The 25,961-nt window shown below is 47.9% G+C and overlaps 1 protein-coding gene across 2 annotated transcripts; it reads left to right on the top strand.

Moving 5' to 3' along the window:
* The first annotated feature begins 15,546 nt into the window (after positions 1–15,546).
* On the top strand, positions 15,547–25,444 carry SERPINH1 (serpin family H member 1). 2 transcript variants are annotated; one of them, XM_054015852.1, is made up of 6 exons: positions 15,547–15,709; positions 17,956–17,999; positions 19,826–20,439; positions 21,134–21,232; positions 21,691–21,923; positions 22,679–25,444. In XM_054015852.1, exons 3-6 carry the CDS (start codon positions 19,857–19,859, stop codon positions 22,979–22,981), a joined length of 1,218 nt encoding a protein of 405 aa, XP_053871827.1. In that variant the 5' UTR covers positions 15,547–15,709; positions 17,956–17,999; positions 19,826–19,856; the 3' UTR covers positions 22,982–25,444. The 2 variants fall into 2 exon arrangements, with proteins under 2 accessions (XP_053871827.1, XP_053871826.1); XM_054015851.1 differs by lacking the exon at positions 17,956–17,999.
* The last annotated feature ends 517 nt before the right edge of the window (positions 25,445–25,961 follow it).

Raw genomic sequence — 25,961 nt, forward strand, 5'->3', positions numbered from 1 at the left:
AGTCTCTGGATAAAGTTGAGAAGTGTGAGCAACAAGGGTGATGTCGTGGTTGGAGTCTGCTATAGACCACCAGACCAGGGGGATGAGGTGGACGAGGCTTTCTTCTGGCAACTAGCAGAAGTTGCTAGATCACAGGCCCTGGTTCTCATGGGAGACTTTAATCACCCTGATATCTGCTGGGAGAGCAATACAGCGGTGCACAGGCAATCCAGGAAATTTTTGGAAAGTGTAGGGGACAATTTCCTGGTGCAAGTGCTGGAGGAACCAACTAGGGGCAAAGCTTTTCTTGACCTGCTGCTCACAAACAGGGAAGAACTAGTAGGGGAAGCAAAAGTGGATGGGAACCTGGGAGGCAGTGACCATGAGATGGTCGAGTTCAGGATCCTGACACAAGGAAGAAAGGAGAGCAGCAGAATACGGACCCTGGACTTCAGAAAAGCAGACTTTGACTCCCTCAGGGAACAGATGGGCAGGATCCCCTGGGAGAATAACATGAAGGGCAAAGGGGTCCAGGAGAGCTGGCTGTATTTTAAAGAATCCTTATTGAGGTTGCAGGAACAAACCATCCCGATGTGTAGAAAGAATAGTAAATATGGCAGGCGACCAGCTTGGCTAAACAGTGAAATCCTTGCTGATCTTAAACGCAAAAAAGAGGCTTATAAGGAGTGGAAGATTGGACAAATGACCAGGGAGGAGTATAAAAATATTGCTCAGGCGTGCAGGAGTGAAATCAGGAAGGCCAAATCACACTTGGAGTTGCAGTTAGCAAGAGATGTTAAGAGTAACAAGAAGGGTTTCTTCAGGTATGTTAGCAACAAGAAGAAAATCAAGGAAAGTGTGGGCCCCTTACTGAATGAAGGAGGCAACCTAGTGACCGAGGATGTGGAAAAAGCTAATGTACTCAATGATTTTTTTGCCTCTGTCTTCACGCACAAGGTCAGCTCCCAGATTGCTGCACTGGGCAGTACAGCATGGGGAGAAGGTGACCAACCCTCTGTGGAGAAAGAAGTGGTTCGGGACTATTTAGAAAAACTGGACGTGCACAAGTCCATGGGGCCGGATGCGCTGCATCCGAGGGTGCTAAAGGAGTTGGCGGGTGAGATTGCAGAGCCATTAGCCATTATTTTTGAAAACTCATGGCGATCGGGGGAGGTCCCAGATGACTGGAAAAAGGCTAATGTAGTGCCCATCTTTAAAAAAGGGAAGAAGGAGGATCCGGGGAACTACAGGCCAGTCAGCCTCACCTCAGTCCCTGGAAAAATCATGGAGCAGGTCCTCAAGGAATCAATTATGAAACATTTAGAGGAGAGGAAAGTGATCAGGAACAGTCAGCATGGATTCACGAAGGGGAAGTCGTGCCTGACTAACCTAATTGCCTTCTATGATGAGATAACTGGCTCTGTGGATGAGGGGAAAGCAGTGGATGTGTTATTTCTTGACTTTAGCAAAGCTTTTGATACTGTCTCCCACAGTATTCTTGCCACCAAGTTAAAGAAGTATGGGCTGGATGAATGGACTGTAAGGTGGATAGAAAGCTGGCTAGATCGTCGGGCTCAACGGGTAGTGATCAATGGCTCCATGTCTAGTTGGCAGCCGGTTTCAAGTGGAGTGCCCCAAGGGTCGGTCCTGGGGCCGGTTTTGTTTAATATCTTTATTAATGATCTGGAGGATGGTGTGGACTGCACTCTCAGCAAGTTTGCAGATGACACTAAACTAGGAGGCGTGGTAGATACACTAGAGGGTAGGGATCGGATACAGAGGGACCTAGACAAATTAGAGGATTGGGCAGAAAAAAACCTGATGAGGTTCAACAAGGACAAGTGCAGAGTCCTGCACTTAGGACGGAAGAATCCCATGCACTGCTACAGACTAGGGACCGAATGGCTAGGTAGCAGTTCTGCTGAAAAGGACCTAGGGGTCACAGTGGACGAGAAGCTGGATATGAGTCAACAGTGTGCTCTTGTTGCCAAGAAGGCTAACGGCATTTTGGGCTGTATAAGTAGGGGCATTGCCAGCAGATCGAGGAACGTGATCGTTCCCCTTTATTCGACATTGGTGAGGCCTCATCTGGAATACTGTGTCCAGTTTTGGTCCCCACACTACAAGAAGGATGTGGAAAAATTGGAAAGAGTCCAGCGGAGGGCAACAAAAATGATTAGGGGTCTGGAGCACATGACTTATGAGGAGAGGCTGAGAGAACTGGGATTGTTTAGTCTCCAGAAGAGAAGAATGAGGGGGGATTTGATAGCAGCCTTCAACTACCTGAAGGGGGGTTCCAAAGAGGATGGAGCTCGGCTGTTCTCAGTGGTGGCAGATGACAGAACAAGGAGCAATGGTCTCAAGTTGCAGTGGGGGAGGTCCAGGTTGGATATCAGGAAAAACTATTTCACTAGGAGGGTGGTGAAACACTGGAATGCGTTACCTAGGGAGGTGGTGGAGTCTCCTTCCTTGGAGGTTTTTAAGGCCCGGCTTGACAAAGCCCTGGCTGGGATGATTTAGCTGGGAATTGGTCCTGCTTTGAGCAGGGGGTTGGACTAGATGACCTCTTGAGGTCCCTTCCAACTCTGATATTCTATGATTCTATGATTCTATGAAAATTTAATTTAGGCCAAAAAAATGTGTGGAGCTTTGGTTATTTTGTGGCTATTAAAAAAGTGCATCATGTAATTCTAAGAATAAAAGCAAATGCTACTTTTACCAAGTTTCTTGTGGTCAGAAACAGCATTCTGAAATGCAGATAACATAAGAGAAAGAAATGCATATGCAATAGAGAGCAAGCACTCTAAAGTCTGGAAATGCCAATATTGAGGTTACCTGTGCAACTTAAGTTCAGCCCCTTTGTGCATCTGCATTATGATAGTCTTTAATTACATGATCACACACTATTTCTTCCTCAGGACCCTTGCCTCATTCGGTGCACAGGCCGGATGGTACTCAGTTAATGAGCAGCTATTCAATATTTTGTTTTCCTCTGCTTGTCCAGTGTGTGGCCCAGGCCTTATTTATACAGCCCACTACTCAAACCCTGCTGTGAAGACAGAATTATTCATTCCCTTGTGGATTATTCTGTGGCACACATCACATGAATGCTTCAAAACACTAATGAATTTATTTTACATAACAGCCCTGTGAGGTGAGCAGGTGTCATTATCCTCATTTTACAGATGGGAAACGGAAGCCTAAAGAATGAAAGTAAAAAGTTTCTATTAATTTTAGGCACTCAATTTGGGATGCCTGGGATTTTATTTTTTCAGAGATCTTAGCACCACAGAGCACTTTATATGTTCAAAGCACCGCTCCCACTGACCAGGGCCAGCTCTAGGATTTTTGCCGCCCCAAGCAAAAACAATTTTGGCAGCCCCCCCTGTTTTTTCTTACCCAAGGCCTGGCCCCACCTCAACTCCGCCCCTTCCCCAAATCCCCAGCCCTGCCTCCTCCCCCCAGGCTCTCAAGCCTAGGAGGGAGGGAGGGAAGGTGAGCAGCGGCGTGCAAATCAGCTGTTTTGCGCGCCGCAGCTGCTCGGGATCTCGCCCTCCCTCCGAGGTTTGAGAACCTGGGAGGGAGGGCGAGCAACGGCGCGCGAATCAGCTGTTTTGCGCGCCGTGGCGCGCAGCAGCAGCGGAGGTGAGCTAGGGCGGCCGGGGTACATTTTTAGGGGCGGCAGGGGCGGCATTCTGGCACCGGCCATGCCGCCCCTAAAAACGTGCCACCCCAAGCACCAGCTTGTTTTGCTGGTGCCTAGAGCAGGCCCTGCCACTGACATCAGCGGTAGTTATCAAAGCTCAGCACTGCTGCAAATCACCAGAAAATGAGGACACACATAGTGACCCCTGTGAAGAGTCTCATTTAAGTGACCTTCCCAGCATCACACAGGAACGCTTTGGCAAAGGCAGTGACAGAATCCAATTCCCCTGGGCAGCATTCAGCTGCCATAACCGGGAGTCCATCCTCTCTTCCTGCCACACTCACTGAGTCTCACTGCATACATTAAGAAGGGGTCCAGCCTCCTTCACTACTTAACCCCGATTTATCCCCATAGCATCTCGCTGCTGTGCACTGAATGAAGCGGGGATGCTGTGAAAGATGTTTTCAGGCTATAAAACTGCGTACACACAAGGGGCCTGGAAAAAGGTTGCACGGTCAACCTTAATTCTGGTATTTCCTAACTTCTGAGCACTTGGCTTTGCAAGCCTAATAATGTTCTTTTAAACATAGAAAACACACAAGCTAGGTTTTAAAAAAAAGCAAACAGAAGGAATAGAAATGACATCATGTGACCTCCTGCTGACACCAGCTGGACTGGAACCTTTAGACCCCACTGCACAGACCTCTGCCACTTGAGCTAACAGAGTAACTGATGGCAGTAGTAGGTTGTCATCTTCTATGTGGACCAGCACTAGAGGGGGATGGGACACTTTTCCAGGGGCTTTCACATATATTTGCTGACACCAGAGGAATGGTGAGACTCAGGAATCTCACCTGGGGAGGAGATCTGGGGATACCTTTGTGATGAATTGCATTGATCATGTCCCCTTAACTGCTTCACCTGTGCTCTCTGTCCACCACGCCATTGCCCCAAGATGCAGCCCAACATTCTCAGTCTGAAGGGCTTCTAAAAGCTGTCATTTGTTATTTTTTGTTTTAAAACAAAAGACTGAAAAATAAGTGTTTCCTCCTTCCCCTCCAACATGGAATTTTCCCCTCAAAACAATCTAAGGCCCAGAACTGGCAACATTCAGTCATGTAACAGCAAGAAGTTTGCAGTAGCATTTTCAAAAATGATCAGTTTGACTCAACTCTGCTCCCACTGACTTCAGTGGGATCAGTTAGGCCAATGCTGAGAGCTTTAGAAAATGCCAGCCTGTTATACCTAACCAAAGGGATGGTGCTAGTCACCAATACCGAGAAAGGGAAACAAGAGGATCTAGGAAAAGTATATAAAGAATCCAATATGTTCCTTGCCCAGAACACTTTGTTTTCACCACTGAAACCCACTGTGGAAATCTGGAAGAGAAGATTAGAGGACAAGCAACATCCAGTTATATTACAACACCTGCCTACCTACATCTGCACAATATACCCTGTGATAGAATCACCATCAGCCATTCCCACACTTTCCAAGATATAGTCCTGATTTTCACAGATGTGTCCAGAGCGTATATAACGCTGACAGACGCCAGTCATCGGCAGGTGGGATCAATCCTGGGATCTCTGGAGCTTAAAGCATGAGCCTCTACCGCATGAGCTAAAAGATTTTCCAGCCGTCAGATAAATAGAAGTAGGTGGCTAACTCCGTTAGTGAATGGACACTCTTGATTCCTGATACCGTTTTTTCAAGGGAACTGGGACAGATGAGGCCCTATTCCCTGCCATATCCACTTGAGCATTTTTCTTGTTGACCACGTAGAAGTGGAACAGATGAGGCCTCAGGGCTGCCAAGACCGTTTCTAACTCTCCCCTTGCTTACATATCTGCAGTATGTGGGTGGTGGGAACCAGACATTCTTCACGCTCTCACTGAATTGTTGCCAAGGGGACGCATAGGATGAGTGAAAGACTAGGGCAGACTTCAGTGGGTAAATACAACTGAAAAAACCAAAATGTCTGCTGGTCAGTTTGAGACAATTTTTGCTAAATAGAAACATGTTATAGAAAAAAGAATAATTTAAAGAGCTCTGTCTGTGAGATAGAACCGTTGATAGCCGTTGGTCTGAAGGGTTATCACCTCTGTCCTATATCAGTGTACAACCAATCAAGCCATTAGCCTAATTTTATCTGTCTTCAGAAGAGGTGACATGGGGAGGGGGGCATGCAAGGTCACGTACACCCCCAGTTTGCTGCTTAGCTTACTGAGCATGCTCAGTAACACTGCTGAAGCCAGCTGCCCTCACTCTGCCCTGCTCTATCAGCAGGCACGGGTAGTCTCTGGTCTTAGGTACTTATATGGCCCTTGTTACCCTGGGGCCTTCAATGTAGTTATAGTGGTTACTCCCCGAGTGAAAAGGAGCCTCCCATGCCAAAGCAAGACGGAGAACGCTGCCTTCCCATGATCACACACACACTCCTTACTGCTATCAGGCCTGATCCAGTGCCCACTGCAGAGAAGGGAAAGACCTCATTCAATAGGCCTTGCTTTGGAGCCCCAGCTGCAGCACAGCTGGGATTAGTGACCATGAAGTGTTTTTATAATAATGCTGCTCACTCAGGCGGTCATTTATTTAACTGGATGAGTAAAATAGCATTCGCTCCACCCCCACCATTTTCATTTGTAAGAAGGGGGAGTAGATTTTGCAACTGGAGCCTTAGAGTTGTCATGACAATTGCGCAGGGCTGATTGAGATAACAGCACAATAGGCATTAGAGCTGCCTATTGTTCCTTTCCAGGCATCACCAGGGCAGCAGGCCTGCTGCCCTGGCATTCTTCTCTAGCGGTCAGGACTGACCCAGTTCCCCTCACTCCACCTCATCAGAGCCCACCCCCATAGTAAGTGCTGCTTAAATGTCAGCAAGGATTCTGCCTCCCAGCCTTGTCAGTGACTACATCCTGTCAAGCTCTCCCCTTTCCGGCCATCGAGGGTTAGAAAAACACGTGACAAGGCAGTGTCACGTCCCTTTGCCAGGCCTGAGCCTCACTAGCTGGTTGGTGACACAGACAGTTGTGTAATTTGCACAGGGAAGCATGCACACAATGAACCTTCCAGGCTTGCTGCTCCGAGAGCATCTGAGCTGGAAGCCCAAGATTGGCTGGTGTTGGGTTTCTCTCAGCACAGGGGGCCAGTTAGACACGTGGGACTCAGGAGAAGCTCTATCATCATTTAAGGGAGTTTCCATTTCTTAGACTTGCAGTGGAGTGAAAAGACAGTGCTCTTTTACTGTACATGTGAAAATGAAATCACAAGAGCTTGGAAACTGCTTCCAACATACAATTCCCTTAACAATACACTGTGCACTTCCACCCACCATTCTCAAGCTCTTTATAGACACTGATGAATTAAATAACCCTGGTGAGTTACTATAGGTGGGGAGGCGGAGGCACAGACAGGCTAAGGGACTTATCCAAAGTCAGATATCAAGCCAAGCAAGAGGGGAATAGGACCCTGGTATCCTGATTCCCAGTCCTCTGACCAAAACGAAATAAATAAATAAATAAATAAATAAATCCACAAATTGAAGCGGATTTGTTGTAGCAATAGCATCCTACATTTAGGTAGGTCCTTCCAGCTGGGGTGTTGAGCAGGTATGCAGTATGGGATGCCCGGTGGAAGGGTGGCGGACTATGGTCAACATGCCCAGGTATATTAGGAAGCTGTTTTGCAGGGCAGGGTTTAAATTTAATAGGAAAAGAGATGAGCTCCAGCTGCAAAGTTTGGATCTGGATGTCAAACACCCTAATGTTCCAGGGGTGATCAGCACTTAGCATTTGCTAAATTCAGCTCCAGGTACATGATCAGATCTCACCACCTTCAGCCAGAGTCCCGATCAGATACCAGATCTTGGTCCATGTCCAGCAGGAAGGGAAGTGCCCCTAAGGAGTCATGAAAACAGGGGCAGTACTGTACAAGTGTGCCATATAAAATTAATTGCTATTTTTTTAAAAAAGAAAACAACTCTCCCTATCAGGGCAGAATCGGAGGAGATAGACAGCAGGTCAGGGTCTCAGTAATGTCACTGCCAACAGAGGAAACAGCATGCTCAATAACTAGACATGTGCCCCCCAGACAGATTTATGGGGGGATTCAAAGAAATGCAATGGATCACATCACTCCACCCATCACACTTTTTGCATATATTCCCATACACACAAAGCCAGAATCTAGCACATGGATCTGCACACACTGTGGCAGCCAACACAATGCCCAGCATAAGAAGGAAAGTGCAAAAAATGAAATGTCTTACATTACTTTACAAGAAATCCACTTTATTCTGTGTCCGGTTCTAAGTGGCTGTGCCTAACAAGAGCTTCACAGCAGCCCACCCAGACTCTGTCTGAGATGCTCTGCCCTTAGAGGCACAGTCCCCAGTACCACAGGTATCATACATCATGCTCAGCATATGTCAGGCCTAGGGCACAGGCAGCCTGGCGTAGGGGTCGGCACAGGGGCCAGTTACCAGGAATCAGGCCAGGTTAGAACTCCAGGAGATCAGAATCAAGAGCCAGGACACCAGGAGGTCAGACTCAGATAACAGGAACCAACAAACACCAGAGCAGCAATCCACAGCAGTATGAAGTTTAGCTACAGAGCCAACTTCCTGGCTTAAATAGGGGCTGCTGCCCAACCAGGAGCCTTGGAGTTCTCCCAATCAGAGCATAGGGGCAGGGCTTGTGCCCCAGCTGCTGTCTATGAACAACCAGATGGAGGATTGGTGGTGATACTCCTAGACCACCACCCCCACAGATGCAAGTTCAAGACCCCCAGTGCCTGACAGCATGTTGTCCTTTGGCATGACCACTTCTCTTGGGTGTAACTTTTCTCCCTATTCCCATCCATGCTCCTGTGACCCCATGTGATGACTAGAGAAATGTTAATCCCATTTTACAAACTAATGGACAGATTATTCACAGGCATCACTTCACTAACTACTGAAATGCAGCTACCAGCAGGGTGAAACATACCAGCTATTTAGCAGGGTCACAGTAAACCATGCAACAGGTTAGGTCAAGAAGTGAAAAAAACAAGCATATCCCATTTGAAAGTACAGAAGGAATTTGGGCAGATGCAGTTACCCAACCTGGAATTTGGCCAGGAGACGAGCCCTCACAATTGCAGTTATTTTCATTTCAAAGCACTGGAGGAATTCCCCCCGGACACATTAGCAGAGATTTGGGGGACCTTGCTCTGGCACATTAAGCAGAGGTTATCAGAAAGGAGACTAGAGGAGCTTGGGTTGTTTAGTCTGACAAAACGAAGGCTGAGGGGGGATATGATTGCTATCTTTAAATATATCAGAGGGGTAAATACAAGGGAGGGAGAGGAATTATTCCAGCTTAGTACTAATCTGGACACGAGAACGAATGGATATAAACTGGCCGTGGGGAAGTTCAGGCTTGAAATTAGACGAAGGTTTCTGACCGTCAGAGGGGTGAAATATTGGAACGGCCTTCCGAGGGAAACGGTGGGGGCGACGGACCTGTCTGGTTTTAAGATTAAGTTAGATAAGTTTATGGAGGGAATGGTTTAATGGTCAAACATAGTAGCCAAAGAATACCAAGCAATGGTAGGTAAATAATATAATGGCTAACAGGGGTCAGGCTGGAGACTCTTGCCTAAATGTTCGGGGTCTTACTGATCGCCATATTTGGGGTCGGGAAGGAATTTTCCTCCAGGGTAGATTGGCTGAGCCCTGGAGATTTTTCGCCTTCCTCCGCAGCATGGGGCAGGGATCACTAGCAGGAGGGTCTCTGCCAATTGAAGTCACTAAACCCCAGGATTGGGGACTTCAACAGCAGAGTCCAGGGAAGGGGTAGGGACGATTTTGTGGCCTGCAGCATGCAGGGGGTCAGACCAGATGATCATAATTGGTCCCTTCTGACCTTAAAGTCTATGAGTCTATGAGTCTATGAGGTATGTACACCGGTGGGTAGCCTGAGCCTCTGCCCATGCTGCTGTGGCCATGCCGCTCTTTTTAGCACACTAGCTCAAGCAGAACTAGTGCAGGCACATCTACCCCAGCTTAGAATTACATCTCCCAGCTGCAGTATAGATTCCCACTGATTTACACGATTGTATTCTCTTTCCATTGCACTGTGTATAAATCTACCCCGGGGCTTCACTAAATCTATGGGTTTGGAACAAATATAGTGTACACATGGGGATGCTGCCATCCCTGGCGTATTTCCATCAACATCAGTTACAGCGGAGATGAATTTGGCCTGTTGTTACAGATGAGACAGGACAGTTCATTGTTACTGAGACAGGAGAGCTTTAGTCTGGCTTGTCTGTTTGGACTGCAAATTCTTCAGGGCAAGCACTGTCTCTTACTGTGTGTCTGTACAGCACCCAGCACAATGGGGCCCTGATCTCAGTTGTGGCCTCTAGGCACTACCATAATACAGATAGCAATGGGGAAAATGCCAGCGATTCTGATGGAGCCCAGGGACTGCAAAGCCATCCTGGTGACACCTGGCAGGTCCCCGCAGACACTACTCCAGCCAGCAGTCTCCACACAGGGCCAAAGACAAAGAGAATCACGCACTTCCAGATGTGCAGGGCAAAGCTGAGTTACATTGGCTGGGCATCGGGGTGGGAATCTCGTGCTACCACTGCCCAGACTGTCCCTGCCCGGTGGCTCAGTGGTGGAGCTAAGTCTGCAGGAGAGACCATGCAGAACCTTTCACCAGCACTACATTCTCTTTAGTGTCTGTCATCAGGAATGACAGCTTAATTCACGTGCAGTTCTGCTTCACTCCCCCAGTTCTGAGTTGTGCTGTTAATTACCCGTAACTCCCTCAGCTGTGTGACACATGGGCCCAGTCCTGCAACATACTGAGCACCCTCAAGCGCCATTCAAGTCAAAGAGAGTTGAGAGTGCTCAACACAGTGCAGGAGACACTCCAAACCTGGCATGATCATGCTCTATTCTTGCAGGCCAGAGGTGTCTCCTGAGCTGGGCAACATTTTATTTCCTACATACGGGGGGTGGGGAATTACAGGCCAAAAGGGCTGGCTAAGTGAGCTAAGCCTCAGGTTTGAAATACCTAGACTCCTCGGGAATGAAGCGGAAATCCCATCTGGGCTGACGTCTTTCCAAAGCAGATAAACTGAATGCCTTAGAGCTTAGTATCACTTAGGGAAGACCTTAAAAACTGGGGATCTGCAGGGATTTAAAGAGCCCATGCACTTTCATTAAGAGTAGAGGGCTTCCAGTGGCATCCTTGGGCAAAACTCCCTGACCCCACACTGATATGGAGCATGCTGACCTCACCCCAGAAAGAGCTGCCTATAACTGTAAGTATTTCCTCTATGGCTTCAGGGCCAAAGCCTGCTCACCCAAGGAGTGGCCAACTGCCAAGTTCAGATGTGGATTCAGCATCAATGCAAACTTCCCCAAAGGTTGGGCCCATTGCAGACCTGAGTCATGAAGTCTGGATCCAGATTTGGATCCAGCTACAAAATACGGGGTTGAGGAGGCTGGATCTGAGGTTTGAGTTTAGGGCCCATCTCTAGTTAACAGTGATGTTTACAAGAAAGAGCTCAATAGGATTTATTATTTATAGCGTGGTAGCATCTAGGAGCCCCCCGAATGGACCAGGACCCCATCGTGCAAGGCGCTGTACAAACAGAGAACAAAAAGACCCTGCCTCACACAGTTTAATAAGTATCACCAAACCCTCATCCCATTGCAAAATTCACACTGACTTGGATAGAAGTAGGATCAGACCATTAGTTAACCGTGTTTTGAATGTATGTTATATTTCCTTAGATTCATCACATCCTTCCCTAAAGCAAGGAATCTCTGTCCCTGGCAAGTTTTACTGCTGCTCCATTCAGGGGGAAATGGGCGTATTTCAAATAGATCTCAGTCAAAGAAATGCAAGTTGTATTGTGCATGCAGCATTTTATCGCATGGATGGGTTTTTAGTGCTCCAGAAGTAGAAGTGTCTTTTGGCGACTGAAACTGTGTAATTAGGAGGAGCAAAGAAGAGGGAAGAAGGCAACTCCCAATATCCCTGCTCTCCCCCTCCCATCCCTTTGCCTGATGCAGACTGTCCGACGTGGCACTATGGGGGAAGGGAGTTGAGAGCCTTCTAGAGAATGTGCAGAACTGGAATTCCACTTTAAGATTACTTTCTGTCAAAAGAAATGTTACACATTGTACGTATCGCTCTGATTCCAGACAATTTGCACTGAACAATATGCAGCAAAGATTTGAAAGGCTGAGTACAATCTGATGCAGCCACTTAAATGCAGTTTGTTCATTTTATAGGACTTAAAAAATTTTAACGCATGGTCGATTTATTACAACTCTTTTTTGCTCACAAAATTGTTGTATTGGATAGGATAAATTACTCGTATATAACGGCATTTAGTTATAATATGACTAGGAGAAAATATGCCTTCAAAAACTGAAAATCATCCAGGAAATCTAAAAATCTCTGCACTGTGTTGTCTATATTTTCAGAGATCATTGATCAATGATAAATAGGGTGACCAGGTGTCCCATTTTTAAAGGGACAGCCCCTTTTTTTGGGACATTTTCTTATATAGGCGCCTATTACCCCCCCACCCCCTGTCCCTTTTTTTCACAATTGCTATCTGGTAACCGTAATGATAAAGAATTATTTTTATTCAGCCAAAAATTACTGCTAATAAGTAAAGATCATTTTAAATGTTAAAGGTACATATAGGCATGTAAACTTGTCAAAGGCATTCAGTGGAGGAAGGCTGAACATAAAAAGGCATTTGGATTAAAAGGTTTAGATTTTATTTTAGCTAGAACAATGTCTTTTATGGAACGTAATTACAGAGAGGAAGGGGAAGGCGGAGCAGCACCAGACGCTAGGTTTGGCAAAGAACCCTGCTGCTGAAGTGCATCTTGGAAATTTAAAGGGACTGCCTCTGGTTTCACCAATAGGCAAACGGTATGGCTGCCTCTAATAACCTTTTGCCTACTTTATACTGGAACTTGGTGCATTGTGTTGGGCCTATTGATTGCCTCTCTATTCAGTGTCTTATTTTTTTCCCCTCATGGAAGATGCTACTGCAAAGGATGAAAATTAAAAGGTAGCAAAGAATGTATGTGATATACACCTGGATAGACACTACCCAGACAGCCTACACTACCCCAGGATTTGACTTCCACTGTCCACTTGCGTGTGACACAAGAGCACTTAGTGGGAGAGATCTACGGCACATCATGGAGTATTCCACTGTTGTGCATAGTTTCAGTAACTGAATCTGGTGCCCGGCCTGAGCTACAAACCTCTTTGAGTGGCACCTTTGATCAGTGGAGTTATTCAGTGCTATTCCAGTAGCACCTTTGATTAGTGATAATCCATTCCTTGTCACCATGACTAACGAGAATGGGGCCAATTCTTTAAGGTGCTGAATGTCTCCTATGAGGTACACAGCACCATCGTCATCCATATATTAAATTCCCTTGACTCCCATTGGGAAATCAAGGTGCTCAGCCTCTCACAATAGGGTCTTAATAGGAATATTGGCTGCAAGGGCCCAGGGTTGCAACTGTATCCAGGTAGCCCCTCTTAAGTCAATGGGAACGACTGCATGAGCAAGGATTACTAGCATGAGTAAAGGTTGCAGGATCAGGCCTCAGTTTAGATTAGACTCTTTGTTACGAATGCCAGGAAGGCCAAGATCTGGAAATCTGGTGCATTCACACTCCCTTTCCCCTATGCAATAATCCTTTTTCCCATTGAAATATCCCACCAAGTCAGAAGTCTGTTTTTCAGGCTGCTAAGATGCTTCCATGTTTTTTGTCAGACAATGCACCCTTGGCATTATTTCCATGCGACACGTTTTGTGCAAATTACACCTGGCTCAGCTCAGCCATAATAAAGGTTATTGTGAACTAATAAAAGAGCCTATTTTTCTCTCAGCCAGAAACAAAAGCCAGGAAAAATGGAACAGTCATTACCTACCTGTTATCTACTATAACTGTTATTAACTTTTGCTGGTAACCATATTGACAGCATGAATAACAATAGAAATGTGTATTTACTTTTGTTATTTCAGCTGCGGGTAGCCAGATCATTTTAGTTGACAAAACATTTTGTTATATAAGAGATCTCAAAAATCTTAAATAATTTGAGGCTTTAGATTATCTATTTGCATTGTGTCCACCTCTGTTTGTTAGGTATGGAAAGATACAGATTTTCTGTAGCATTCATTATTATTGTTATTTATTAGCATTGTAGGTGAGCACAGCACATGGAAAGGTCATCCCTATGGGGCCTGAGCTTGACAAACCTTTGGCCAGGCGGTTTGTTTTCACTCCCAGGAATCCCACTGGGTTTACTATTATCATCTGTATTATGGCTAGCACCTAGGAAACCCAGTCAGGGATCAGGACCCCATTGTGTTAGGAACCATAGAGACAGCTAATAACAAAGAAGACAAGGACTTCTTCAGTCAGGGTTTGGACGATCATGCCCTGATGTTGGGTCCATGACATACTAGGACAAAATCATTGGCAGTTTAGTGACTACTAAATGAAGGGTATTTGCCCTGGGGGGACAGCTACTCCTGAAGAAGCAGAGTTAGGAGATAATTGCATCACAGATTTCATTTTTAAATGTAATGACATTTACAAGAATGTTTTCTGTATAGCAATGAAGTTTCAGAGAAATAATAGCATGGAAAGCTTTACGTATCTAGAACATTGTCCATAGCAGTGATTCTCTCTGTCTCGAGCCAGCTGTGTCTCTCTGTAGCCTGGCATTGAGCTCCCAGTATGGCTTTGACTGCAGTTCACATTCTGTGACATTGAATGAGGAGCCTTGTGAAAATATAGTCATGTAAAAGTAAGACACGCAAGAGTCAGACACACAGGTGAATGGCAGGGACATTGAGCGAACCAGACATCTTGAAATCAGCGACACACTTAGGGTGACCAGATGTCCTGATTTTATAGGGACAGTCATGATTTTTGGGTCTTTTTCTTATATAAGCTCCTATTACCCTCCATCCCCGTCCCGATTTTTCACATTTGCTGTCTGGTCACCCTAGACACACCTGAATATCAGATCCGTCATGAGCCCTAAATAGTCCTGCTCAGACAACTGTTGCCTTTATTTAGTTGTTTTGATGATGATACTATATTTACTATTCCTTGTAACATGGTTTCTGGTAGCCGGTATCCAAATTCATCCCTGTTGTAACTCCATGGCCTTCAGTGGGATTACACCAATAATAAACTCTATTGTTTTGTCTGTATATAAACCCTGATCCTTCACACACTTGAGCACGTGTGTAACTTTATCAAGCGAGTAGCCCCACTAAGCCCTATGAGGCGGCTCAGGTGAATAAAGTTATGCACAGGTTTACTTGTTTGAAGGCCCGGGGCTGTGGTTTGTAAGCCATGGGGTGCAGGAGCCATGTCTCTCTCTGCATCTTAGAGAAGGCGGATGTGTGGAAAGGTGGTCCAATGGCAGGGCTACAAATCTTAAAACTTAGGACACCTGAGTTCCAGCCCCGGCTCCTCACAGACACTTTGCGTAAGTCACTTACTGGGCTAGGTGCCCAACTCCTATAGAAAGCAATAGGAGTTAGTTACCTAAATACCTTTGAGGCTCAGGGCCTTAGATGTTCTGTGCTTCAGCTCCCCACCTGTACCCTGGGGAGAAGAGCCAGTGCTGCTTCGTTTGTGCCAGGCCTGAGCCCCGGCACCTCTGGGCTTGGCAGTTCACAGCCCTGGCACCAGAGGAGTCTGCAGCCTGGAAGCGGTAGGACCCTGCAGCAGCTCTCAGGATGGGGGGGGGGGGGGCAGTCTGCCAGTGGGAGGCTCCAAAGTGCTTTTTTTTTGGAGCTCGGAACCTCCCATTTAAACATGCAACTTTTCCGACTTTCTAGAAGTTTCTCTGGGCGGGTTATATAGCCCCCTCCGCGGGCTGGACTCTGCAGAGAGGGACACACACACCGGGAGATTTCAGCGGCTCCTTGCAAATCGCGCCGGCCCCGCGCCCCAGCTCGGCCAGTTCTGCACCCCCAGACCAGACGCGAGCCCCAGCGGCGCAGGAGCGACCCCGCCAGGTGAGGGGCTCCGCAGGGGGCCCACGGAGGTTCAAGCACCGGGCTGCATTGGTCTGGCAGTGCCCGGGGTGGGGGCAGGGCGGTAGGGGGAGCGGTAGCAAGACGCCGGGGGCGCCCCATGGATCTCCTTGGTATGGGGGGGGGGAACGATACCCCGGAGTGTCCCCGTGGCAGGGTGTGTGCACGCGGGGGGCGATATCCTGCAGTGTCCCCGTGGCAGAGTGTGTGTGTGCACGGGGGGGGGGGGGGTGATATCCTGCAGTGTCCCCGTGGCAGGGGGTGTGTGCACGGGGGGGACGGACACTCCGGAGTGTCCCCGTGGCAGGGTGTGTGTGTGTGCACGGGGGGAGACACCCCGGAGTGGCCCCATGGCAGGGGGTGTGTGCAAGGGGGGGGGGGCGGACACACCGGAGTGTCCCCGCAGCAGGGGGGGGGGCGGGAAGCACCGTGGAATGTCCCCGTGGGGGGAGGGGGAGCGCCCAAGACTCTCCCTGGACCTAGGTGTGTTTGTAGGGGGCACACACCCCGGAGGGGCCCCGTGGCAGGGGGTGTGGGCATGGGTGGGGTACCCCGGAGTGGCCCCGCGACAGGGTGGGGGGGGGGTGTGCACGGGGAGGACGGACACCCCGGAGTGGCCCCGCGGCAGGGTGTGTGTGTGTGTGTGCACGGGGGGGGGGGGGGCACACACCCCGGAGTGTCCCAGTGGCGGGGGGGGGGGGTGCATGTGGGGGGCACACACCCCGGAGTTGTCCCCGCGGCGGGGGTGTGTGTTTGGGAGGGGCAGGGGAGATGCCTGGACTCTCCCTGGCCTGGGGGAGATCAGTGGTGGAGAGTAGGGGGGGTGGGTCCCATGGAATATCCCCCAGTTGCTGGGAAATCCTGTGTGGAAGGGGAGCAGGAGCAGGGGAATCTCTTACTGGGAATGGGTTGGGGGGTTGGTGTCAGGATGAAATGCGAGGCTCTCACCAGGAGTCTGTTCAGTAGCCTAGAAAGTTTGGAGGGGAGGATGACTCCCCCATCCCTGGGGATTGGTGGGGTGTGGGGAGGATCGGAATGGAGCATTTCTGAGGGGCTGCATGCCCCGCCCTGGCCCTGGCCCTGTGGAGGATGTGGGAGGAAAGGAGTGGGGGCAGTTCATGGGTGACTGGGGCTGTGGGGTATTAAACTTGGTGGCTGCAGCAGCTGCCTTTCTGCAGTTTGAGGGAGACGGGTCTGGGCTCTACTGATCTGAGGGAAGCAGCCCCTCCTGCCCCACACCAGAGGGGTCCATCTTCCAGGCTGCCCCACACCAGAGACAGCCATGGGTAGGAGCTGCCAGTGATGCTCACACAGATCCTCAAGACCATGGGGGAGCAGAGGTGCCGGGGTTTAAGTATCCCAAGCAATGAAAGTGAAATAAACTGAGGGGGAGGAATAAAATAGGAGCAGTGTCCCAGGGGCCAGCCCTCTGCTCCTCTCTCCAACTCAAGAGCCAGCATTAAACCAGTATCCACAGCTCCCTCTATCCCCGTGAGCCCTGGATCCCCCTGCCAAAGGGTGAACTGTCGCAGAGCAGGAAGGAAACCTACAGCCTTGGGGATAGGGGTGCAGCTCTTTGTTCTCTCTTTTTGTGAACTAAAACCAACTCAGTGTCAAAATGCAAAGCCTCCAGCTGTCTTAGTGCAAGATCTCTACTAACACCCAAACGGCGTTTGCTTATTACATTTGTGTGAGTCACTTTGTCATGCGGTTTGTTCTGATCTAGTGTGTGTGTGTGGGGGATCTAAGGCCCTGATCCTGCAAGGTGACTCCCACCCCAGATAGACTTGCCACGCTGGCACAAGGATCTGCCTGCATGCATCTCATTGCAGACTGGGACCCGGGGGAGTGTAGGGTGTGGGTGGAAGCTATCAAGCATGAGCTCCTAGAGAATCAGAGCGGCACTAAATTATAACACACAGGCCAATGCGGTTCTCTCACTAACACAACCCCTTCACATAATTCAAGAGTAGGAGATGTTGCTCAGAACAGAGTGGAGCTTACAGGCTGAGACCTGTTGTTACTGTGCACGTCCATAGTCCTTGGGGAGACCTAGACATTTGTCGACTCAACCCTTCTGTGGGCAAAGTTTGGGCACAGCGGCTTCCTGGATGGTGGCTAGATTTCATTGCTCTCTGAAGTAATGGAACTGTCCTAAAGATCTAGCATGTGCTTTAAACCAGGCACCATTCTCAAGGGAACTACTTTCTGTATCTGTTTTCTTTCAGAATGAAAAAGGCAAACGTTGACCTCACTATGAAAAAGTTTCAAGGTATCTTTAGAAGAGGAAAACAAAAAACAAAAAAAAAACCACAAAAAAGTTTGAAACTGTCTAACTGCATAATCCCAGCCCCACATCCAGACGGGGAGATTATAAACTGGTGTATGTGTCTTAAATAGTCTTTCTTTTGGATAGCCAGGGCAAATTAAAGTCGGTAGCTTTTCATTTTCAGTCTTTCAACAAGGCTTATTATTGAAGGGATTTTAGGCTGTAAATTAACCCTATCCCTAAGGCTATATAATTTCCATCCTGTGAACTGCAACGTGTCTGCTTGTGGCTACGTGCACAAATGCTTTCTTTGGTGTGTGTAATTCCTTGGGCCCACCTCTGTTTCCTGTTCTGTTTTCTTTAACTCTAATGCTGCCACTTGCCGCTGCATGCCAGGAACTGAACTTCAGAGCAGCCTCAGCCAGAGGGAAGATTGACTAAAGAATGGAGCTCAATCACAGCACTTGGCCCGATGCTTGAACAATTCAGATTAGGTCTTTGGCTACCACAAAGATAACGTTATACAACCAAAAAAGTCTCAGCAGGGCCGGCTCTAGGCACCAGCAAAACAAGCTGGTGCTTGGGGCGGCACATTTTTAGGGATGGCACGGCCAGCACCAGAATGCCGCCCCTGCCGCCCCTAAAAATGTGCCTCGGCCGCCCTAGCTCACTTCCGCTGCTGCTGCCACTGCGCGCCGTAGCGCGCGAAACAGCTGATTCGCGTGCCGCTGCTCCCCCTCCCTCCCTCCCAGGTTTGAGAGCCTGGGGGGAGGAGGCAGGGCTGGGGATTTGGGGAAGGGGCAGAGTTGAGGCAGGGCCGGGGGTGGGGATAAGAAAAAACGTGGGCGGCCGAAATTGCTTTTGCTTGGGGCGGCAAAAATCCTAGAGCCGGCCCTGAGTCTCAGGCATAGAAAAGGAATTTAACCCCTAATATACATAAGCAGGTAGCTTTGCTTGGGAAGATTTTGAGCTCTCTAGACCTTTTGGAGCACCCTCGAGCTCAAAGTACAAGTCCAGCAGGGGGCAGCAGCACTTAGCCAGCCTTTGGGTGTACACCAGGGACTACTTGCTTCTTCAAATGTGGGCAGCTTGCTGGGGTTAAAGAGCTCAATCTGATTTGCATAAAATGGAGTGGGTTTCAGCCACCCTCCTCTTCCGTACAGAGTTGTAGCCTGTAGAGGTGGCTGATTCCAACCTGCAATGTTCTACCTTGATTGTGGTAGCCGCTGGACCGCCAAACAGCAGTGATCTTCAGTGGTCACTGGACCGCCAAACAGCACGGCTTTTCAATCACTCCTAACATGAGCTGGATTTGAACCATTGTCCTAGAACTAGAAAAGATCTCCATCCTATCACCTGGGTCTTTGAACCAACCAACTTGCCTGATCATGTCACTCTAAAGTTTCAAAAGCAAACCAGTGAGTTAATACTCGGTTAGAGACCAGGCTTTTGTTCAAAATGTACAGGCCCCTTGTTTCAGAATGCAATTTGGACTCTCAAGCACTAGCTACCATTTATCTCTCCACATAGTATGATTTACTTCTGCAGTTAATCGCATGGGCAATTTTTGAGGGTGTAGGTTCACACCTGCAAAAAAGGGAGGCTGGGCTGAAGCCTGGTTGGAAATTGGAACCCTATTAAAGTTATTAAATTGACCGCAAACAACAGATGCAGATCAGATTGCATCATGAACGCTATTTTGCTTTCCCGCACTGGATTCTAGGAATGGGGTTAATTGGAAGCATCAGAGCTTAGACTAGTCTAGATACTGACGCGGCTTTAGGAGGGAAGGTGGTCTGACTGATTCTGAACCTTTCGTTGCCTTGCAGGTTCACAGCAGCGTCACATTCAGTGGAAGCCATGTGGGTGACCAACCTTCTGGCCCTCTGTGCCCTAGCGGCTGCAGTGCTCTCGGAAGATAAGAAGCTGAGCGATAAGGCAACCACCTTAGCTGACCGCAGTGCAACTTTCGCCTTCAACCTCTACCACACGATGGCTAAAGACAAGAACATGGAGAACATCCTCGTGTCTCCTGTGGTGGTGGCCTCCTCGCTCGGCCTGGTGTCACTCGGTGGCAAGGCTACCACAGCCTCCCAAGCCAAGGCCTTGCTCAGCGCCGACAAGCTGAACGATGACTATGTTCATGGCGGACTGTCGGAGCTCCTGAACGAAGTCAGCAACTCCACCGCCCGCAATGTCACCTGGAAGCTCGGGAACCGCTTGTATGGCCCCAGCTCCATCAGCTTTGCTGATGACTTTGTGAAGAGCAGCAAGAAGCACTACAACTACGAACACTCCAAGATCAATTTCAGGGACAAGAGGAGCGCCCTGAAATCCATCAACGAGTGGGCATCCCAGACCACCGATGGCAAGCTCCCCGAGGTCACCAAAAACGTGGAGAAGACCGACGGGGCCCTGATCGTGAACGCCATGTTCTTCAAACGTAAGTTAAATGGCAAGGGTGCTCTAAATTAGTGAGATGAGTGATCAAGTGCAGATGGCACCCGCTAGCCAATACCAGGCTTCACCTCCTGTTCCTAATCTAGACACAAAGGGCCTAATTCCGCTCCCATTTACACTGGTGTAAATCAATGGAGTTGCACACTGGGGCAAGTGAGAGGAGACACAGGTGCAAAGAGTTTGCTAGAGTCCTACAGGGCTTTATACAGAGGGATCTTTCCCCCACAGCTGAAATGCACTGGAGTGAAAAACAGGAGCCATTGGAGCGTGCAGCAGAAATCTTATTTTAGGAGTGGAAGTGACTTTGTTTCTCCATCTGAAACTTCAAGAGGACATATGTTAAATAAATTGGTGCCATGGTAAATAAACTTCAGGATAGAAGGTTGTTTTTTCGGGGGGGGGGGGGGGGGGGGGAGGAGGAGGCAAGGAATTTGCTAGTCCCAGTCTCACCCCAAGTTAGCACAATAATAAAAATGGGATTTTTTTTTAAAACTCCAAAGTATCTGTTATAAAGCCAGAGACAAGACACTGCACTAGATATATCGGTGTTCTCTTCAGTAGGACAAATTGTGGGTTCTTAGCTGCTCACCAGTCTAGGGAGTTAAATTTGTGCGTGATGACACAGCCCATTTCCATTTCTTGTTAACTGATGGGTTTTCCTCCTCTTCCATTTATAGCTCACTGGGATGAGAGGTTCCATCACACGATGGTGGACAACCGTGGTTTTATGGTGACCCGTTCCTACACAGTGGGAGTTCCCATGATGCACCGCACAGGTAAGTTTTAGCTTATGCTCCCTACAACAAGCTCCACTGGACTAAATCCATCCTGTTGATTTACAGCAGAGATGATATTAGCCCAGTTGGTCAACTTTTCACCTGTTTTTCTTTCCCTACCAGCCTTTCAGATGAGACAAAACTATGCAGCTTTATGCTTAAATCTTAGTATAAGCAGATGGAATGCCATGTCTGTTGGTGGCTTTAGATCTGGACACTTCTTCTTCATTAGGAAGAGATTCCATAGGAGAGCTAGAATTGGGGCATCAAACTGAGCTCTGAATAGTAGCAGCTCTCAGTCACCATCCACACTTGTCTACTTTTGGGCCGGTAAACTAGACAGTCCCCAGCTTGCACTCCACTGAAAACCTGGGGCAAATTAGCAACAGAATCAGGTAGCTTTATCTGCTTCCCATGGCTCACCGTTATCGCCTCTGCTTGCAACTCTTTTCTTAAAGGTCTGTACAACTACTTTGATGACGAGGCTGAGAAACTTCAGATTGTGGAGATGCCTCTCGCTCACAAACTCTCCAGCATGATCTTCATCATGCCCAACCATGTGGAGCCACTGGAGAGAGTTGAGAAGCTGCTGACCAGAGAGCAACTGAAGACTTGGATCGGCAAGTTGAAGAAGAGAGCTGTGGCCGTTTCCCTGCCGAAAGTCAGCTTGGAAGTCAGCCACGATCTTCAGGTAAATTCTCTCTTGACGCCATAAACCAGACTGGCTGCTAAGGATGGTTCCTGGATCTTCCCCCTACCTTTTGCTTTGAAGTGACAGGCTGGCACATATGATTGCTTATGAGCGGAGAAATTTCTGCCAACGTTGGAAAGGTTGCAAGAGACCAGGATGGTGAGGGAAGAGAGGACCCTGTGATTTCTGCCTTGGCAGCTTCCCTGAGTGGACATAAGAACTACATTTGAGGAGCCCAGAATAGGCAGATTTGATCAGATCTGCGTCTGTAGTTCTAACCAGATCCTCACTGTCCTTGCACTTGGGAAATCTCTTCTCCAGCCCTGAAAGTAGGGAGATGGGGCAATTAGAGGTGTGTTATACACAAGCTGGCTTGCTATACATGGTAAGCTTATTACTTACAAACTGCGTTATTCAGTGGAAATCTAGACTAACACTTCTGCTTAAATAGCTGCATGGCTCTAAGTTGGGCTCTGGGTTTATGGGTTTAAGCCCATGTATTGTCATTTTACCCAGCTCTCTTACACTTTTGCAAAACAGGGAGGAAAATTTCTCCATCAACTCCCCTGTTCTTATCAGGATCCAAGAAGCCACATCCCGCTGTTAACACCCCCAGGTAGCTAGACCTATTCCCTGAGCGCAGGGGTATTACTCTGCATTTACACTACTGAGAGCAGACTCTAGCAGGTTGAGCATATGATTGAACAACATTAGTGTCTTCCCTAGGAGTCTAACCTGTCTGTCTTTCATCATAGAAACACTTGGCGGACCTTGGCTTGACTGAAGCCATGGACAAGAACAAGGCTGACCTGTCCAAGATTTCAGGCAAGAAAGATCTGTACCTTTCCAACGTTTTCCATGCTGCGGCCCTCGAGTGGGACACCGAGGGGAACCCCTTTGATGCCGACATCTACGGCCGAGAAGAAATGAGGAATCCAAAACTCTTCTACGCCGATCACCCATTTGTCTTTGTGATCAAGGACAATAAAACCAACTCCATTCTTTTCATTGGCAGGCTAGTGAGGCCCAAAGGGGACAAAATGCGCGATGAATTGTAGTTTGAATTTTCAGGTTTTGGTGGGGATTTTTTAAATGGGGAAATGTTCTTTTGTATTCTCTACGAACTGATGGGTGCTAGCCGGACCAGAGTGCATTTTGATGTTAAATCCAGCATACATTTTACCCTGCCAGAATATTCCACCAAAAGAAAATGCGGGGGAGGAATAGGGGAGGTGGGAGGGAGAGGGGTGAAAGGGCCAGGAACAATGGGAGGAACCAGTTCACTGGGATTCTGTTCCCAATCAGTGGCATATCTGCTGAGATTTTAGGTTACTGTCTGTCTTCCTTCTTCCTGCAGTAGAATAAATCCTTCTGCCAAGCATGATGGCACCATCTGCCAGGATGCAAACTGTCAGCCGAGGCCATGGTAAAGGTACCAGCCCACACATTTGCATCACAGTCTCTGTTGTGCCCTTTGTTCTAGACACATGGAGCACAGCTTCTCCATCCTTCTTCCCTGACAGCTTCCTTCAGGTTTGCGCTTAGGGGACAGCTTGCCTCCCACGCATAGATTGTCCCTGGTTCCTTGCACTGGGGGCGTTTCTTGGCTGAGCTGGAAGCCAGGGGGCTGGTCCCTTCATCTGTTCCCTCCTTGAAATTCTTCTGCCTGTATCTTGTTTGTTAAAGGGAGTGGCAGGGACTTGAGTGTGCTCCCGCTTACATTGACTGACTGACAGCAATAGAGGCACTCCTGACAGATGCAGATGTAAGGGAGAGGAGAAGTGAGCCCCCAGGAGTTAGTCAAACCATTTTGGTTACTTTAGAGGGGGAAACAGACTGTAACAAACAGCCATACAAGTAAGTAGGTGCTCAGATGCTGTGGCCCACATACAAACATAGATACAAGTAGAATTTTCCCTGTACCTTCTAAACCACTTAGCTATGCTCTGAAATGTGTCATATCTCCCCAGCTACTTCCAGTTGAACATAGACTAAAAACCTATCCACTCCCCTTACCCATGGACAGCTAAATCTTGCAAAAATCTGCTTCTTTGGGAATACTCTATTTAAAAAAAAAAAAAAACGCCTTAAATCACACAGCACTGAGGTGTCTTAGCAAAGGGGCCAAGGCCAGAATGGGCCATAAAGATTAAAAGACCCTTTTTCAGGTGGTCCCTTTAGCAGAGAGGTGAGGTGCAGCTGGGGGAGGGGTGATTTGATCTACAGCTAACTCTGCTCTACCTGCTCTGTGGATCGAGAGGATTTCGGGCAGGGGAGCTACCAAGCAGACAACTCACCAGCACTGGGCCTGCCATCGAAAGGTTTCATTAACCCCTTAGACTGGAGAGGAGGAAGTTCACGTCTCTTGGTGCTTTTGTTTCAGGCTGTCAGGACAGACTGGGCAAGAAACAGTTTACATTGTGAAGGTTCTCTCTGCAACTAGAAAGCTAGAGCCCGAACCATCTCCCAAGGGGAAGATGCCCACTGACACCTCTCTATGGGAACTGTCTCAGGCCCTTCATTTCCTTTTCCTAAAATAGAAAGACTTTAGATTTTCCATAGCCTGGCTTCCTAATGACCCTTTCTACACAATCATCTTCCCAAGAGGGGTTCACTCCCCAGTGGCTGACCTGCATAAGGCACATAGGGTAACACTTGTACTTATAGCTATGTATTTATGCGTGAGAAGTGGCAAGTCTCATGATCCAACTCCAGCGTAGAGTTGATGGATCAAAGTGAATGTTCCCCCAAGGGACATTATCAGGTTGAAGCTTGTATTTAAAAAAATTAATGGTCCTGATCCTACAAATTCCTAAGTATGTGTTTAATGCTGCTTATACACACAATATCACGGCAAAACTGTAGAACAAAGGGTTAGATAATTGTTTTTCAGTTTAATCTACTTTCTGTGTCACTGATGCCAATTGCAATCAGGCTGGACAGTGAAACTGGACTGGTTACAGTTACTTTCTAATCTGTTTCACTTTCAAGTTCTCAAGTACAAGCCCAATCCTGCAGCATCTGGATTTCAGAGGCTGACAGAGGTGTACTTGGTAAATTGACTTCCACAATAGTTTAAGTTGATTTGAATTTTGTGTATATATCTAACTCTTGGGGGCCAAAATTTAACCTGATCTTGTCTCTTAGTAGATGAAGTTACAAAAGTAAAGTATATGTGCCAAAATCACATCCAGGTCAGCCCATAGGGCAATGCTGCCCTTAACACCTCCAGTTAAAGTGCTGACAATCATCGCCAATGGAGGGGAGGGGGAGGCGCACAGGCATGTATCAGAGTGCACAAATTATTGTCTGAGCATGCACACTGCAAATCTGTGCACTGAAACCCATGTCTGTTGCACATTTATACAGGATGGGGTCGGTGGGAGTGTGGAGAACACTGGGAGAGTGTCAATTTGCATCATGTGAATGGAAGTGTCTGCTTTTTTTTTTCCTGTTTTGAATTCTTGTACCACAAAACTGAGTTGTATAATTTTGCAATAAAACTTTTTCAATTAATCTTGGCATTTGTTGGGAGGTGCGGTTTGTGATCATAAAGGCCTGGATTGTTTGAATCTGGCAGTGGCCATAAGCAATTGATTTCAAGGGGTTTATCTGCAAAACCTCATTCAGGTGCTGAAGCTTGGCTGACAAGTTTCTGCCCTGTCCACTTAAATTTAACCTGGGTTTATTATTTGTCTTGTAATTCAGTATAGTATTCGCCCAACAATCAGAGCAGCACTTTATGAACATTCATTTAGCCTCTGCACCCCTCTGACACAGGGAAACAGCACAAAGTGGTTAGTCATCTGCTTTCCAGATTTTCTGAATGCTCACAGCTTCTACTGAAGCTAACGGAAGCTCCAGGTCAGTGCCTTGACCCTCAGTGTGTGGCTGGAGAAAAGGCAGGCTTAAAAAAAAAACAAAAAAAAAAAAAACCAAGCAACTTGCCCACAGTTGCGAAGAAAATATGGTAAAGCCAGGAATAGACCCCCTGATGCCTCCATCCTCTGCTTGACCCCATTAGCTGGTAACACCTGC

Source organism: Malaclemys terrapin, chromosome 1, assembly GCF_027887155.1.
Source record: "Malaclemys terrapin pileata isolate rMalTer1 chromosome 1, rMalTer1.hap1, whole genome shotgun sequence".
In the NCBI taxonomy this organism is placed as follows: Eukaryota; Metazoa; Chordata; order Testudines; family Emydidae; genus Malaclemys; species Malaclemys terrapin.

Bases quoted from the DNA above. Each gene is read 5' to 3' on its own strand.
- SERPINH1 (XM_054015852.1), top strand. From the start codon at position 19,857: ATGTGGGTGACCAACCTTCTGGCCCTCTGTGCCCTAGCGGCTGCAGTG. The intron at 20,440-21,133 runs GTAAGTTAAATG...TTCCATTTATAG, and splicing joins GAACGCCATGTTCTTCAAAC to CTCACTGGGATGAGAGGTTC. The intron at 21,924-22,678 runs GTAAATTCTCTC...CTTTCATCATAG, and splicing joins AAGTCAGCCACGATCTTCAG to AAACACTTGGCGGACCTTGG.